The sequence below is a fragment of the Buceros rhinoceros genome, unplaced genomic scaffold, assembly GCF_000710305.1.
Source record: "Buceros rhinoceros silvestris isolate BGI_N320 unplaced genomic scaffold, ASM71030v1 scaffold15128, whole genome shotgun sequence".
NCBI classification, from domain to species: Eukaryota; Metazoa; Chordata; class Aves; order Bucerotiformes; family Bucerotidae; genus Buceros; species Buceros rhinoceros.
In genome coordinates, this window is record NW_010428763.1 from 94,835 (window position 1) to 113,259 (window position 18,425).

Sequence of the window (18,425 nt, forward strand, 5' to 3'; positions counted from 1 at the left end):
TGTAGCTGGGAAAAGTTGAAGGGAATACGTTTCTTTAAGGTTTAGAAAGTAGCTACAACCTTTCTAGCTACTGCTCTCCCCACATCCTTGCACCCAGCCTCCTTCCCTCCATGTGTTTGAAAACTCTGTGTGTGGTCTTTTGCTTGTGAACCAGGTTGAAGATGCTGATGGAGAGAAGTGTTTTCAGTGACAAGTCTAGTGGGGGGGAAGGGAGCCTTCCAATTCTGTATAACAGCAGCGTCAACTGGAGAAAATAACTTTAAGCTGTGAATAGAAGGGAGAAACGGTCAAGGGTGTCTCCTGGGGTTTATAATGAAGAAAGGGAATTTATGGAATCTTTTTCCCATCCTTGCCTCTCCAGCTAGAGAAAGGGAAGAGGAAAAAAGGCTATGAACAGTACTACCTTTAAACATGGTGGTGAGAATGTTACCTTGTATGGTAGCTATATATGTATAGCTTAGAATTCGGCATTGCTTTGCAACCTGAATATGTGTCTGTAAGTTTTTTGTATTAAGAAATTTCTGTTCTCTTTAACATTACAGACAAAAGTTAATTATGATCTTCAGATGTTCTTACTAGGCCAGCAGAAGCATGGTAACTTATTTATTAATACACTTACCTAGCTGTCATTGTTACAAAATTTTGGTACACTGGCCCATGTCACAGCAAAACGTGACAGCAACTGACAATAAGGGAATCTTCAAACTGCAACATGCAATTAATATCTCTTAGGATAAAGCAGCATCAGGGAAATGAACTCATTCTGTTTTCTGAGACACTATTTTTCTTTTAAAATTTCTTTCAATTTGAAGGGTATTATTCAGCTGGAGAAAGAACTGGCAAATTTAGGAGGATCATGTGCAGCAGCTTTGATGAAGAAAGATCTAGCGCTTCCTATTGGTAAGTCCTCCTAAAAGAACATGTGATTTCATCATTGTTGCAGGTTTTCCTGAAACCACCTTTAAGTCTTAATACCACCTTTAAGTCGTAATGTTGCTTTTAGTTAGAGATGATCATAAGAAATTAATTCTTAAAACTGAATTAATTCAAACAAGATAATAAAGTGGTGGTGTTTTCGGCTTACACTCTTCCCTTCATGTGTGTATGGGGAAGAAAGAAACTGGGTCGTTTAAATCTGAACCAATTCACCCCATCTACAGGTAGTGTATCAGTGTATGAGCTACATCCTACAGTTTCCTCATGGTACTTCGCAATTGTGCAGGTATCTTACTTGTATTTCTCTTTCACTGTTTTTTCTCCCTGCACTTCACACCTTTCTGAATGAAAAATAGCTGCAGCATTGAACTGCAAAATTTAAAACTGATTAAAATTGAAAGTGAGCATTGCATCTGTGGAATTATATCCCCAAAATACTTCTGCTGTAGTTTGGGGGTTTTTTTTACAATTACAAAAAAGTTACATGCTTTTACAGCAGATGCAACAAATAAAAGTTTACAGTAACACAAATGAAATTTAAAATGTAAAGAGAAATATTAGTTTATTAAAATTAACAGATATGGAGATTGAATTAGAACTTCTATTGATGCAGCCGTATTTTGTGTAGTAGCATTTCTTCTAATTAATGCTAGCGTTCAGGAAAAACAGGCTCATAATCTGTAAGGGGCTATCTTTTTGATCATTTTAATTCAGGAGCAAAAATGAGAACTCAAATATTGTTAATGAGACTGCAAGTGTGTACTAATGAGCAGGAAGGTATTGAACAGTGTGCAGTTATAACCACAAAACCTAATATGAATTTTTTAAATCTGTATTTTGCTTGTGTGTTTGAATGTGCAAATTTCTTACTTTATATTGTAAATAGGCACCTTAATTGCACTGGTAGATCTGTATTTCTCTCTCAAAAGTACAGGCAATTCTATAGTTTAAATAATGCCCTCTTGTTCTCTAAACAGCTTCATTAATGCCTTAGTTTTGTTGTCTTCCCTAGCAGCCATTTATCCTGCTGTTCTTCCATTAAAAAAAAAAAAGCTGAACTTGAAATGCCTCTAACTTAGTTTCTCATGTTTTCTAATACTTTGTACTTCTCTCTAAATACCATTTTTTGCCATGTTCTAATTTTGAATATCTAAAACAGGAAGGTAAAGTAGATTGGCTTTATATGTTTTCAGATAGAAGGAATTTGAAATAAAACATGAAGTTAAGTTACCTGTGATGTCTCAGCTGCCAGTAAAGTGGTAGTGTATGATCTGCAGGAGAGGAGGGATAGCTGTATTGCCTGTGAAGTTTCCTAATTACTGACATAATTACAATTGATTTATCTGATAAACATCTGACATCTAACACCAACTCCTGGACCTCAGCCAAATCTGTTCGTGTTGCTGGTAATGTTGTGATAACACACACATAATGTGTGTGTAATGTTTCTTCACAAGATTACTGGACCCTGTGAATACGCAAAACTGATGGATTGCGGGCAGCAGTAGTAAGCAGGTAGTGTTTGTAAATGGAAGACACTGTGCAGCCTTTTTAAGACAGTTTTCGGTTGTCTTGCAATTTTGCTTTTAGTGTTTTGCCTGGTATTTCGGAAAAAACACTGTGAAAGGAAAAGAGGTGGAAATGTGTTTTTCTAGGCATTGCTTTACTAAGGCATTTAAATACCTTAGTATCAGACTTCTTTTTCTCTGTTCTAGATTATGTATCTTCTACCTTTTGCTGCAAGTGAAATGGTGTCTTAAAAAATCTTGTATTACAGCCAATGCTCATCTGCAGAGAAATGTCATCCTACTTGTCGAACAGAGTGTCGTTTAAGAAAAACTTAGATATCATCATGCATTGTGTGGATGCATACACACAAGAAGACCCTTGTTATTAGACTTTTCTCACTTTGTTTTGCAATTTCTACAATTTTATCTTTGTTCTTTGCATGGATGTATACAGGCTAAAGAAAGTAACCTAAGAAAAAGCTTCACTCCACAAAATAATTAGCAACTGAACTTAAATGCCTGAACTTTGGCATTTAGAAGTTAGGCGTCGGTATCTAAGCTTTCTTTTAGAGTTGACTTAGACATTTCCAAAGGATGGTTCATGTCATCCTAATATGAAGTTGTAAGAAAAATTAAATTAATCACCCAAAGGAGGAGCCTATTTCTCTTCCATTTACAATGAAGAGACCTTGTAATAACTTTGTCTGAGCAAACAGCTTTGTCTGCCCAAAAAACTTCATGAACTCTCTGTCAAGGAAAATAGGGTGATTGTACTGACTTCAAATCTGTTTCTGGTTGTTACTGGCATCCTTGCAGAACCCCTGCATCTTCAGCTTTATTTCCATGATTTATCTTGGTGTATTGACTTTAAGGAGATTGTACTTCACAAAGAGATACCTTGCTTTTTAGTAATTGTTGTAGTGAACATATTCTGTATACAAGTAGACAATACTTGTGTCAGTATTCCTTTAGAACCATAAAGAAAAAAAAGTGTTTTGAAGGAACATTGAGAAGGTTTAGTCCTTTTTGCTCCAAAGCAAGATGGACCCAACAATGATTTCTTCATGTATTAGAAAAGCTTCATCATTGAGAGTACACCCAAATACTAGTTGAGTTACCATGTTCAAAAGGTCACATTTCTTCCACATCAGTTCTCCAAGACTAAAAAATTTAAGATACCTTTTCCCAAGAGGGATCTGGTCTGTGACAAAGATCTAACTGAAACAGCAAGGTGGAATTGATCAATATATTTAACATTATTAATTATTTGTTTCAAAATTTGTAGAAGTTATTTCTGAGAACAGAGTTTTTATGTATCTTTATTTCTTTGAATTATAAAAATGCCTTAGGAGTTAATTCTTCTCATTTCTCTTTCTCTTTTGTGACTAGTAGAATTACCTGACATGTTTTTGAGAGAGTGTAAAATATGGTAACCTTATCAGTTTTACTTTTCTATTAAGAAACTGTGTTTGGCAATTCTGGTCACCCTGGAATAAGATGTTTCAGTTGTATTTGTGAGGATGAAATATGATATCACAGAATGTATTTGAGATTTATGTTTTAGGCGGAATCATAATTTACAAAATTGCAGATATTACCAGGTTTTCAAATACTGTTACGAGGATAAGCTCTTAAAAGGGAGCAGCTGGTGCATACTCATATGTGCTGCTTCCCAGAAACCATCGTGACCTCCCAAAATCTTTTTCTGAAAGTATCTAGTCAAAGATTTGCCATACATACTGTCTTGAAGATAGGAGGCTAAGTACCAAATTTTCGTTTTGTATAACATACATTGTTTATTTGCTTGTGCACTGATCTACACAGTATAGCATGGTTACTATGTTACTTGAAAAATATTACTCTCAGCTGCTGGTTAAGCAATATTACACACCATCATACAAACACAAATTTTGTAACATAAAAGGCTTCACTAAACAGAACTGAATTTTATGTCCTATAGTGTGTAGATAAACGTCAATATTATTGTTAAGAAAAATACGTGTTTGTATTTTTACAGCAAGTAATGAATTTGAAGAAGATCTTGAGATACTTGAAGAGGCTGCCTTACAGGTATTCTGTGGCTTTTTATCCATTGCAACATACTTAAGCACAAAATTCCATTGAAACTTCTTGACTGCTACAAAAGAAAATCACTTGTAGGGTTTTCATAATAGAAGGGAATCCAACTTGTTATAAAACAGGTTGAGAAAGTCTTAAGAGTTTAGTATTTCCATTAAATCTTTTTTTATATTAAAAACTTAGAAAACTTAGAAAAAAATGAGTAAAATATCACACAGAAAGTTAGATGACCAAGTGTATTTTAAAATATCGAAGTGTTTGGGTTAAGTTGCACTAACAAATTTTAAATGTTACCAAAATTAATCCTTCACATGTTTTTGTAATTGCAGAAATAAAATAACTTTTTTCAGTTGAGTGGTGACATTTATCAAGTGCCAGATAATGTTGTTCTGATTTGATGAGTGTATTTTGTTTCTTGTGATAGATGCTAATGCTGGTTGCAGTGAAAAAAGTTTTGTGTCCTTTCTCTTTCCTATCTTCAGGACAACTGTTCTGAAATTCAGTTGTCACAGTACTTGGTGGAAAAACATACCAGTGCTATAGCATGACACCATTGCATAGGCCTCAGATGACAGATTAGTAAACAAAAACTATCTAGGAGGAATCAGATGTTCATTGGAAGAAATACTTTTTCAGCAATCTGTTCTTGGGCCCACCATGTTCTAATTCAGAATGTGAGCTATGAGTGCGCATGCAAGTAATAGATTCTTTTTTCTTTTCATCATTATCTATTCAGTATTTTATTTATCTTTCCACCTTCTTTCCGTTCTTGCAAAGAAGGGATCTCCTTTACTTCAGCTTGCCCAAAAATACTTCTTTAAGAGGTCTGCCTTCCTATAACTTAAAAATCTAAAATTTTATTTTCTTTTTGAACATGGTCATTGATCACCTTTTCATAACTGCTTTCTTCAATCTTTTTCTGGACACAGTTCAGCAGTTTAGAATACCCTTAGCATTAATGTTCATGTTACCTTGCTCTTTCCTCCAGAAATTCACCCTCAAGTCAAGCTCATTTAATCTCTTTTGATGTAAATTATTGTTTTATAGTCCGAACTGTCTTTTTTTAAAATAACTTTCATCAGAGTAAAGTTTATCTGCTCTTCTCCTTGAATGGTTTTCGATGCCCAAAATACCTGTATCAATTGTGTCATATTATGGGAAAATGTCTACGTATAAGATACTGAAAAGCTGTTTTATGTCTCCCTTTCACCTCCACCTCAACCTCTGGGGGATTAAAAAAAAAAAAAAAAAAAGGTGTGCAAATCTCACTCCGGCATTCTTGGAAAAGGCTTGGCACTATCCCACTCACCAACCATTTTGGAAGCTCTTGAAGGAAATCTTCCACTGCAGGTGCAAAGCAATGAGCAGTCATTTCTGGAGGATTTCATTGCTTGTGTACCAGGATCAAGTGGTGGACGACTTGCAAGGTAAAAATTTGTGTGCTGTATGAATAAACCCAGTACTTCGTGGTTGTAATGTATAAGTTTGGCAGCAAAGAAGGAAATGTTGAGTTACCTGCTAAATTTTAAAACCTGTGCGCTGTTGCTTATCTATACAGATAACTATAGAACTTTAAAAGTTACATCAAATGTTAGTTAAATAAAACCATTTGACCATATTGGTTTTATTAAAATATTATGTAAAAACATTTATGTGTTCAGCTGGAAGCCATGTTCGTACAGGGTAAGAAAGTATCTTTTAGAGGGTTATAAAAGATTTTAATTTTAGGTGTTTTTCTTTGCTGTAGGTGGCTTCAGCCAGATTCATATGCTGATCCTCAAAAAACATCATTGATTTTGAATAAAGATGACATTCGATGTGGTTGGCCAACTGTTATTACAGTACAAACAAAAGACCAGTATGGGGATGTTGTTCACGTTCCTAATATGAAGGTAACTACTGTAATCTCGGCTGTTCTTATACTTCATCGTGCCATCTTCTAGTATTTGTTGTAGGTATTCAGCAGAATACTGTTGTATAGGGCAGAAAGTGACATCTGTAAATTCAGTGTAGTCAGACTTTCTTACCTCTAAATCCACAAAATTAGCAAATTCTGTATTTTGACAATGCCACTTCTTGCAATTTCTACCTTGTCTGTCATGAGATACATGTGGCATAGCTGTGGAAGTCATCAGTTGTAGGTGAAGTTTGATGGTGATGATGTGTAAGGTAACAAGAATCCTTGTGGTTTTTTAACTTGTAAGCCAGGGAGTAGTGTTATAAATTGTAGACTGAATAAATGTAATTGGAAAAAAGAATCAAAAGCACATTGATGGGCCATTTTATAGTCACTTTATTTTAGACTAGAACAGCACTTGCGCCTTTTCTGTTTCTAATATTTGGAAATTCCTGTAGTCTTTGAAATTAATAAAAATTACTGGCAAGGTCTGGGATGCTTTGCTTCAGCCTCTTCAGTTAACCACTGATTTTTTTTGTTTGGTTTGTTTTTTTTTTTTTTTTTTTTTTTTTTTTTTTTTTTTTCTTTGGTCATTGAAGTACTGGGAAGTGTTCATGACAGCCTCAAGTAGAATTAGAAAATCTTTGCACGCTTTGGAGTAAAACGAGATATGTATAAAAGTTGTCTGCTTGATTTGAAGTAGCAAAGCATGCAAACAGAGCAAGTTGAACACAAAATGGTTTTCACATAGTTCTAGTAAATTAGGTTACATCTATGTTCTAAAGCCCAGTATTACTGTGACATACTTGTTTTGGGCTAAGCCCAAAAGTAGATGAAGTACTTTTAACAAAGGCATGATTCCTGTGATAAGAGCTTTCAAATCTATTCTTTGTATAGGATCTAATAATTGAGAGTTATCTTATAGTGAGCTATAAACATATTAATGAACAGCGAGTCTCAGCAGTAGCACAAGTATCAGCTTAGTCACAAACAGCTTGAGCGAAATTTGTACATGTGGTTACTGACTTAAATTTGTTATAGAGGAAGTAGAAAATTCTGTAAGTAATGATTTTTATTCCATCAGTCAGGAAAAGAATATGTCAAAATACCATCAAAATTATTGCTGCATTTCTTATTATTCTTATTTGATTGTCATTTTTCTTCACAAAAGAATTAATTCAATTTAATCATTCTGTTAGACTGATTCAGTGTGCAGCGCACTGACTTAACTTCCAGTAAATTATGTCAAACTTTGATAAAACACTGCATGAAATCTGCATGTTTAAACATACTTTATTGCAGATTCAGGATGAGCAATGCCTAAACTTATTTTTCAGATAGTCTGTTCTCCTTCAGAAGATTATGCATAGCTGGCTATGTTATACCTCCTCTAGTGGAGATCTGGGGGGGAAAAAAAAAGTTAAAATATGCATTAAAGAACATAGTATGAACATACAGTGCTGATCTAGTAGTGTGGCAAAGCTAGCCAAGGTCCAGTCTGGATGCTGCCAATCCAGATCTAACAGGCCCGATGATTCACTCTGAAACCTGTGCACCTGTTTAGAAGGCTCTCTATCTACTTAGGAGCATTTTCTGTTGTGGGAAAGCTGCTTCCCAAAGAGTGCTCTGAGATTGGCAGAACTAACACTGGGCTTCGCTGATCACATGCCTAGTCAGTTGAGTGCTTCTCTCCTGTATGTTTACATTTTTCAGAGATGCTGTGCTCGGCTTTGCAAATTAAGTGTAGAAACATAGGTTTTTGACACAGTTGGATTTATAGTAGGTGCTCTAAGTACTCTGTCACTGTACAGTATCAGATCTAAAAATATGTGTGTTTTCTCCCTAAGTCATCTTCTGTATTCCATGTCCTATTGCAGGTAGAAGTCAAAGCTATTCCTGTTTCTCAGAAAAAAACGTCTTTGCAACAAGAACAAGTTAAAAAGGTGCAACGGATACCAGGAAGTCCTGCAACAGCTGCTTCCCCTGGCGGTGATATGACATTTGGAGGACTTCCTTCACCAAAGCTTGATTCTTCCTATGAGCCAATGATAGTAAAAGAAGCTCGATATATTGCTATTACAATGATGAAGGTAAATTACTGTCATTTTAGCAATATAGCTATAAAATTCAGCTTTCAAAGTGCCTGAAGGTATGCAAAGGAGAGGGGAAAAAAGTTTATTTCAGTTTGGTCACTATCTAAAAATACATTAGTTACAAATTACTTTGATTATGTTTAGCAGAAAACTAGGTGCAGCAAAAGGGCCAACTGCTTGAACTCTAAAGCAGTTATAAACTGAGTTAGCATTTAAAAAGAGAAGTTGGTTTTGATTTTGATTACACTGATTAACAAACTAATCCGAATTACTCAGAAGTTAAAATAGTTATTGAAATGGTGATGGAGAAGTCTAACTAATGTATCTGTATAGAATTAGAGTGTTGCGGTGAATCTGTATTAAAATCTAGAAATGTTGAATATAGAAAAAAATTAGAGCTCAACATAGTAAAAACATCTTACAAATTATTTGTGTATCAGTGCATGAATATTAAACAGCATCTGTTGAAATTAGCCATTGTTAAATGGATCAACTCAGAATTTATCAGAAACAGTTTTTAAAGACATTAAAACTGAGCAGTTGGTATTGATTTGAGTATGTTTTAGCACCTGCAATAAATTTACATATATGTAGTGCTGACCCAGTTAAGTGATGTGACCTGTTATAACTAGCGGTTGGACTGCTTAATAAGATGTGATTAATCACAAGTTAGAGGAGGATAATAATATAATCAGTATGGGTTTATGGAGGAGAAAAATCAGCATCCGTGAACCTTCTAGAGAGTACAGGGTTGTTTTCTGCAAAGAATAGTGCTTCAGTACCTACATGTAAATAGCACAACTGGCTGCGAAAGTGTCTTAATGAAATAATGAAATGTCAATGAAATAACTACAAAAGCAATACAGTATACAACAGATGGTTTAAAAACTGGTTAAATTACATGTCTGAAAAGATACTTAAAACAGGAGTGTATATCAAGGAGATGAGTGTGATTGGCTTGTTGGTTGTATTTTTTTATTTGGGGTACTGCAAAGATCGCTTCTTGGCTTGATGCTACTTGCTAACTTTACCAGTGACTTGGGGGTGGGGGGAATACACTATTTATTTGAAGTTGGAACCCTGATGGGATTTCCAATAACCATTATCCACAGGTACCTCCTACATCTTTTCCAGAAATAGGTGTCAAATCTACTCACACTGCTGTTAACTGTGGCACATCTTGCCACACATTAGATACTCTTGAGTAAACGATGGAGCAAGTGCAGGGTGTACAGAAATTCATTTCTAGATTTGATAGACCCTTTGAGTGAGGAATGCTTGATGGTAGCTAGTTAATGGGTAATCATTTTTTAATTGAATCAGGCTAATATAAAATGAAAACGCAAGTATTCATTTAAAGTTGTCTTAGTAGAATAGTAACAGTACAAATCGTCATAAAGATAATAAAGTAAGACACACATGAAGGTAAAATACAAAAGTGTGTGTCTCTTCTTATTGAAATGCTTTACTTACATATTTTTCACCTTTCTGGAGAATCTTCCAGACATTCCTTTCAGGTTAAGTCTTTTCTATCCAAGACTTCAGCATTTTTTTTTTTAACTCAGAAGAAAGCTTTCACTGCACAAGTTAAGGACTGTTTGACATTCTGTGAAAAGCAAACACGTTAGCTGCTGTCTTTGATTAGCTTATAATCAAGTTTACTGATTAAAGAAAATGTAAATATTCTCTTCTGCTTCCCTCCCTGCGTTACTGAGCACATTCATTTCAGTGTATAATGCAGATGAACCCTGATCTATTTTAAAATAGCCTGCATGTTGCATCAGTGCTTGATAGAAATATCCAAATATAATAGAAACTAGCTTCTCACTTAGAGACAGTAAATTATGATGTGTTTGGGAGACTGATACCCAAAAGTATATCATTGTATAGAAACCCCAAACGGCTGATCTGCATGTATGTGCAAATGTTGTTATCCCACCTCTTTCGCCTCTGGTTTTTTTGATTAAACGTGGGAATCTGATGACTTGGTAACTCAGCAACCGTTGCAGCTCAGAGAGGTTCTTGCTGAGATAATTATTCATGCAGTTCTAGGACTACCGTTATTTACTACTTACAGGGCTTTTTCAATGCACTCATTTCACAAGAAACTATAGAAGTGAGACGGGGGGTTTTTTGTAATGGGAATCAATGGAAATATTACCTCAATATAATGAGAATTTCTCCTCACTTTGGGTAGAAAGAAAGAGGGTCCAAAATTCCATTGATAAATTCAGTGGACTGGTTTGCAGTTTTTGACCTGCAGCATAGTTGCTTTCTTCATGTGGTCTTGAATGCAGCGCCTGCATTCAAAGGCTTGTATACAAGTGAGATTAGAACAAAGAGATTAGACTGTGCACAGAGGGTTTTGTTAGCACTACCTGTCTTTATTGTCTAAACAATGGCAATTTAAAGTGAAGATACTTTTATCGTGTTTGTGTGAGTGTATATATAGGTTTGTTTCTGAAATTTGTTTCTGGTTCCCTAATGAATGCTTCTGATGAGTGTTCAGTTGGATTAGTGTCTTCATTGAGAAAATAACTCTGCTTTCATTTATTCATTATTATTATTTTATGACTGTAGTATAACTAAACTGATAACTGTCAGTTTTGTTTGTTGTATTTAATCTGTTTATAGGCATATGAAAATTATTCTTTTGAAGAATTACGTTTTGCTTCGCCAACACCGAAGAGGTAAACATTAAAAAACTACTTTTTAATAGGGACTTAAATTAACATGTTCTGACACTTCTGCTTACACCCAGACTCACTTGACTGCCAGTTAATCTTGTCTAAGGGTAGAAACATACTACAAAAATCATGGTTGGGCTGGTTTTGTTGAGTGTTTTCCTTAAATTTAGAGATTTTTCTTCCAAATCCTTCATTCTTTATTGTTCTGATGTTTATTCAATATTTGTATTATCTATTCTCCGAATGCATTCTTTCATCAATTACTATAAATCAATGTGGTGTGGCTGTTATAACTTCTTAATAAATAATACGGTGTTAGTACATTGGGTAGTGAAAAATGGTATTTAGATGATCTGATAGAGTTTCCAAACTAAGTATTACAGATGATTTCCAAGAAGACTGTAATTGTTTAATGATTTCAACTGTTTGGTTTTTTTTTTTTATACCTAGGCCCAGTGAAAACATGTTGATCAGAGTCAATAATGATGGTACATACTGTGCGAACTGGACTCCTGGAGCTGTTGGTCTCTATACCATTCATGTTACTATAGATGGCATTGAAATAGGTATTTAACTTTCATTACACTTAAGCATAAATATATATTATATTCACTTTGTAGACTGATAAATGTATGTGTCAGTGCTCATAAGCAAATCTTAGTAGCCAAGTTTTGGTTCAGAAATCTTCTACCTAATTACCTCTTCCTTTTCAAAAGAAAAAATACCATGGCTATTCTCTCATGGAAATAGGGATATATGTGGCAAATCATGTTATTTATGATGTGGTTAGACTACCAAATTAATAAAGTATCTTATGTTGCAAGACAAGTATCTTGTTTCACCTGAGAGTGACAGTGTTACATAGTCAACAGGGAAAAAGAAAAATCCCAACACTGAAGAACCTAAGGAAGGGGGAAATTGTTTCTGACCATGCAGGAATAGATAGTGTCAGTTCTTCTGCAAAAATTAAAGTGTGATCCAAGACTCTACCCAAATTTCAGTTTGTACTAATTTTCAAATGTTTTGGGTTTTTTCCTGGCTGAAAATCTTTTAGTTGTCTTGCTGGTCCTAGGGACTATACTACAGTATGCGGTGGGAAGATTTCACCTCCCCAAAAATATCTGTATATTGGATACTCTTGTTAGTCTTACCAGTCGTGTGGTGAAGATGGTAGTAGAGATACTGAAGACATTGTAGTTATGCCCAGATCTGACAGAAGGGCTTAAGTGAGTTCACCTGCACCAGCAATTACTCTTTCCTAATGCTGTACAGCACTTTTTGTAAATCCATGAAGTGTTAGGCATAGAAATCCTATAATTCATATAGGATTGGAATGGGCTGATCAGTTTTGTGCACTACCTGTAGAAGATAAGATTCATAAAAGATCATTATTAATGGATATCTTTGTTCCTCTTGAGGAACGGTTTCCTTCATAAGAACCTCCAGTGCACTCAATTGTGGTTTTTTCCAGTTTTTCATCCCTGAAGACAAATATTACACTGTAGTTTACATCAGCTACAATTACATTTTTACACAGATTCTACCATCCTCAATCAGTGCATAGGATTAACTTTTAGAAATGCTAGAATACAGTTGTTAACGTCGGTTATTAAACAAGTGTGAGTATGCTCTAATACTTGCCTACACCATTTCTCTTCAAGGTAACTTCTGTTCTGGTTCAATCACATCTTACTATCCCCTCTCAAGCTTTCATGCATCCATGCTTGACCCATAGTTCTGTCAACTTTAACTGCTTAAGTACCAGTAGCACTTATTTTCTTCTGTATTTCAAACCTTTTAGATTCCTACTGTTACTTCCACCTTGTTTAAAAGAATGTTACTGAAACCAACAGTTTTATCACTATGTCTATCTGTTCTTCTCAAATTGTTGCTCTTCAAAGAGTCACTCTGTAAAATGAAGTAAAAAACCTCTCCAAAGACCTACTGAGGCCATTGATTTGTGGTTTGGCTTTAATGGTGATTGCTGAGATTAATTTCTATTAAGATTATCACTCAAGGTTATATCCGTCTATTACTTAAGCTTGAACTATTTCTTTACATGTATTTTTCTTCACAATCTGAGAATGTCACTGTGAGGTATTTTCCAGTATCTTCTGGTTTTATAACAGAGTTGGTAATTAAAGATGCTGGCTGTTTACATTATAGGCCTTTTACGGTTTTGTAACGTAGCTTTTAAGGCTCTTACCTGTTTCTCACATTTTGTGATTAGCATCTGCAGCAGTACAGCATGCATAAGCTATTGCCTCTCCAGGAGCTTTCAGTTGCACCCCTCAAACATTAAACTCTTGTGTTCACCATTCCTTGAATGGTTTCCCCTACAGAAACTATTAGGACACAAAATTACATAATAGTGCTGTCTACACAATGTGTGCTAGATATTACAACAAGAAATTATATATCTGTAAATTTACACATATGAAAATACAAATGTTGAGAAAGTAATTCTTGGCACCATGAAGCAACTGTAATTGTGGTTATTGCAGACAGACAAGCAAGGGATTATTTTGCCTACCTGTAGTTACTGTTTGTAGTTACTGGGGTTTTTTATCTTGTTTTTAAACTTAGCCTTTGTTCACTTATAGATGCTGGACTGGAAGTGAAAGTAAAAGATCCCCCAAAGGGAATGATTCCTCCTGGAACCCAACTTATTAAACCAAAAGCAGAGCCTCAGCCAAACAAGGTTTGGAGAACTTGGGGAAAAAAAAAAAAAAACAACTTGAAAAAAAAAAAAGAGATAATTATATTAGAGTGGGATTTTATTGTTGCGTAATACATACTTTGGCGTGTTATAGTGGTGCAGAACTTCAGTATATTTGCAAATCCCTTTTATTTGCTGAATGGAATGAAATTAATATACTGCATAAAAGGAAAGATATTAATTCTATTTTATTTCTGTCTATCCATTATTAAAACTGTTAGAAGCTCTACAAAAACTGCCTTAGTCTTGGCTTGTCACACAAATATTTTGCAACTATTATGAAAGCCACAGACTGCATTCTGCACTATTATTAGTTCTTCTTTGGAATTAATACAATGGAATTAATTATATGCAGGGCTTTACAAAGACTTTGTTGGTTTTGTGATAAAAACCTTTCTTCGGCCAATATAAAATCCAAGATTAGTTTCTTTAGTGATATGTTGCTTTCTTAGAATATCATTATTTTATTTTTGAAAGTTATCCTTTCTGTAGCTTTTGACTTCCCCTTTTCACGTTATCATTCCACCCCGAAGGGCTAAAGTTAAGACACAAATAAGGCAGGAAGGCTGAAAAGGAGGTGTGCTGATGCTATAAGGAAAATGCCCAGATAAAGAAACCAACTTTGGCATCCTTTTAGATGCAAAGGAAGGGATATTAAATGAGGCGTTGAATCTTTTTTCGTTAAAAAAACTTGTATTAAGAGATGTGGAATTCTGAAATTACACAAGGTTATCTTTCTCTGTTGTATCACAATTGCAAAGGTTGCTAAGAAATACATCATTACAAAAAGGATCAGGTGTTTGCCAATTTCTTACCTATGCAGCGTGTCCTGATTTAGTTGTTTTCCAACTTTCTGAATAATCTAGAGATGGTTACTTTGTCAGTCACCAAGTCTGTAAATGCATCTAGTGTCTGCTTCTGCCACTAACAAGATTCTTTTCCCTGCATCCACACCTCAAAATAAAAATAATAAATTTACATTCAGTTTCCACACAATATTTTATCCCTCATTGCAATTTATGGTTGGGTTTTTTTGGTTTTGTTTTGGGCTTTGTTTGTTTCGAAAAATACTTTTAGGCTTTCTCCCTTCTCTTGGAAGAAAGAATTCCTGGTTACTTCATTATTTTAATTAAACCTCACAGTTCCTACTGAGTGAGATTCATCTGACAGAACTTAGTGAGATCTCCAGACAACCTGATCGTTATATGTGGTTTTTTACTGGTCACCAAAGTGAGAGGCGCACTGGGTCTAAGATGATAAAAACTGCTGGGTAGAAGTTCTGTCTTTTCAGTTATTACGGTGGAAATTCAAGTGACTTGTTCATGCACAATAGGTATGTTTTGTCAGGGAACAGTCTTCATGACAGCTAAAAATACTTGACAGAAGTTAAGCTTCTAGTGTTCTGAGATATTAGCTATTGTTTAATTATCTCTTGTGTTGCTTTGCTTGCATGTCTTGTTCCAAGTTGAAGTCTCTTTGAAAGAGGAGCCATATTTCTGTCCTGTTATATAGTGTCAGTAGAGCCTGTTGCAAATATACGCTAGAACTTTCATGGTAAATCATTTTATCGGTCGTCTTTCTTCTGTGTCTTAATAGATCACATTAGAATAATTATTTGTGTATGAACAGCGGTATTGTAAACAAGACAGAAAGGTAGTTATTGCACCATGCTCCATACTTCTGAAGGCAAGGATGCAGATGAGGTACAGTCAAAGACAGCCCAATATACCTAATCGTGTTTTCCTGAGAAAAAGGGCTTAGCTGATCTCTAGAAGCTGCTGCTTCTTCGTCAGCCCAAAATTCACATAGTTATGACAGTGCACTCTGAGTGGTGATCTGTTCTCAACTAAAAACACCAAGGTATTTTCATCGAGGCAGTGAAACATTCTGGTTTTGTAGTCAAACCTTACTTGAATCACAAGCTGCAAATGGATACTATATTATGATTTTGTATTGATTTTTTTTTTTATTATCTCTGTTATTTGAAACCAGATTAAAATCTGGTTTTCCTGTCTGAGCAAGTTGGTAAAGAGATTATTGTAGTGATCTGTATTCATCCTGGAGCGTATGGCCTGTAAGAACTGCTGCCTCCGCATAGGCTATGAATTTAGATTAACTAATTTATAAAAAATTAGTCCTTTCTGTGTGCTGTTGAGAGAAACATTGTCTTTCAAGCTCCATGTAATGTATTTCAGGGTAGTTGGAACCAAGTAGAAGGAAGCAGTCCTAATTTAGCTGAACTGGAAGGAACAAGACTGCTACCAGAATGATTGGTTACTAACATGTTTTGACTGTTTATAGTGCCTTTACATGACTGAACAAGTAGCTAGCACCATTTAAAAAAAAAAAAAAAAACAACAACAACAACAAAAAAAAAAAAGCACCAAACCCAAAAGCTCTGAGGTGTGGGTGGTTTCTGCATCCCTCCATAGAAGGCTAACCCCTTTGTTAAGGTTGCTTTATCCTGCACAATGCACCTTTTGGTGCCGTGAGGTGTACCTCTTTCCAGATTCACAAAATAAGGCGTCACAGGAACAAAGCTCTTGAAAACTGCTATGCACTGTAATGAACATGTACATCTTTCTTGCTGAGCCTTTCTGCATTAGTCACTTCTTTTAGTTGGAATACAGTTTGTGTGTGCTCCATGGAAGAACTGACTAGGTGGTGTTACAGGACAGTGACTGAACTGCTATACAGAAATATTCCGAACAAAGAGGTCCTACATCTGAAGGAAGACTCAGAAAATTAAGTTTTTCATGATGGTCAGAAATGAGCATAACAGCTTTTCATCCCATTTTTTGTTGTATTGTCTTGTCAGCGGTACTGATCCCTATTCAGTTTGTAGTTACAGCTTGAAGTTTTCTATTAACTAGTTAGGTGCTGCAAAGGGGAAAAATGTTCTTTCCCAGCCTGTGCATATCCAAACCTTGAGTGTTAGTTGTTCTTCCTCTAAAGTTTTTAATCCAAGTTCCAGCCAACCTGTCTTTATGACAACTAGAAGTAACATTTGGGGATAATAATGCAGGGACCTGTAATTTGCAAGGCTTTGCTGATCGGCTTGTCTATGAGAATGCTGTCAGCAGTGATTCAGCCTTATATTTTACAAGGACCTTGGAAATCATAGTTTTGCCTGTTGAGAGAAATCTAAATCCTTGAAGTACCAGAACTGTTAATAAGCAAAACCTTGCACATTTTGGAATAAGATGTTTGAAATCCTTTACATTTGTCTGTTTTTTTAAATCAGCCTTATATAAAAACCATTTCTTAAAATAATTTCTTTAGAGGGGGAAAAAAAATCTTGCACTTAGCTATAACCTTTCATTGCCTTTCCCTGAGTTTATTCTTTCAATATCATTCTGTGCTTTAAGTTAAAGAGTGAGCCCATACTTCAGCGGACACTTTTTTCAGTTTTATGTGTGGGGTTTCAAAGTAACTTTCTGAGTAAAAGGTTTTATACCACATGCATAGAATATATGTGCTGCTTAAACCATTTTTGGTCTCTGGTTTTATGTTTGTTCTCTATGGTACAGATGCCTGATAGTGTGTTTGAATTGTGAAAAAATGATAGTGAGTAATAACTGGGAGGTTTTGGGGACCATAGTGAATCAAACTGGTAAAAAGGACCATCTGATACTGTGAAAAAGGGAGAAACTATTGAAATAGCTATTTGGAAAATAAAATAAAGACATAGAAAGATATGTCTTTTTCTATTTTAGGTGGCTATTTAAACTCTTTAGTTAAGGAAAATATCCAATTTTGGCCTAAAAGATGACTAAATGTTAAATATGACAGAATGTTATTTATGTAAGTAGTAGTGGTAGTACAAATGTGAGCCAGTAATCCTAGGTTGATCAGTAACTGGAAATGGTAAATTTGAAGAGGCCAAATTCTTGAACCTTACAAGAATGAATAAAATGGAAGGAGGAGGAGTTAAAAGAATCTGAAGCTTGTGCTGAATATTGCATGGTATAACAGAGATCTTTCCAAGACTGAGTCAATGCACTTTTAGGGCTTTTTTTTCTTGGTTATGGTAAAAAAAGGGAAATTACACACAGCAGCCTTGGGAAACTAGCAACAAACTGTAACTCTAAGACTGCCATCTTGTCACTAGCATTTCAGAATCTATTAATCCTATTTCTTTTTACTCTTTGAGAGCTCTGTTCCAATTTTTTTCTTCCTTACTGTCTTCCTTTGCTTCTCTTAGGTTCGCAAATTTGTGGCCAAGGACAGTGCAGGGCTTCGTATCCGTAGCCACCCTTCCCTTCAGAGTGAGCAAATAGGCATAGTGAAAGTCAATGGATCCATCACTTTCATTGACGAGGTAATTAATAAGACATTTCTGTTGAAAATTGGTCAAAGTTGTAAAGTTAATTCATGCAAATAATGGTTTTTTTTCATGTTTAGATGTTGACATATACAGCTTAAGATGAAAGCAAATAAATGACAAAAATCTAAATATTTACTGATTTGGTTTTCCAAGCTGTTGTTTCCTTTTAATTTACTTAT

At 35.1% G+C, this 18,425-nt stretch overlaps 1 protein-coding gene across 1 annotated transcript in view; it reads left to right on the top strand.

Moving 5' to 3' along the window:
- The window catches only part of MYCBP2 (MYC binding protein 2, E3 ubiquitin protein ligase), a gene marked incomplete at both ends in the record, with an annotated part of 119,567 nt that overhangs the window by 83,495 nt on the left and 17,647 nt on the right, over positions 1–18,425 (top strand). Inside the window, 9 exons of the mRNA XM_010142402.1 lie at positions 813–904; positions 4,466–4,514; positions 5,778–5,950; positions 6,271–6,415; positions 8,298–8,510; positions 11,148–11,203; positions 11,651–11,766; positions 13,804–13,901; positions 18,124–18,240. Coding sequence (XP_010140704.1) covers positions 813–904; positions 4,466–4,514; positions 5,778–5,950; positions 6,271–6,415; positions 8,298–8,510; positions 11,148–11,203; positions 11,651–11,766; positions 13,804–13,901; positions 18,124–18,240 — 1,059 coding nt within the window. The remainder of the gene's footprint in view (positions 1–812; positions 905–4,465; positions 4,515–5,777; positions 5,951–6,270; positions 6,416–8,297; positions 8,511–11,147; positions 11,204–11,650; positions 11,767–13,803; positions 13,902–18,123; positions 18,241–18,425) is intronic.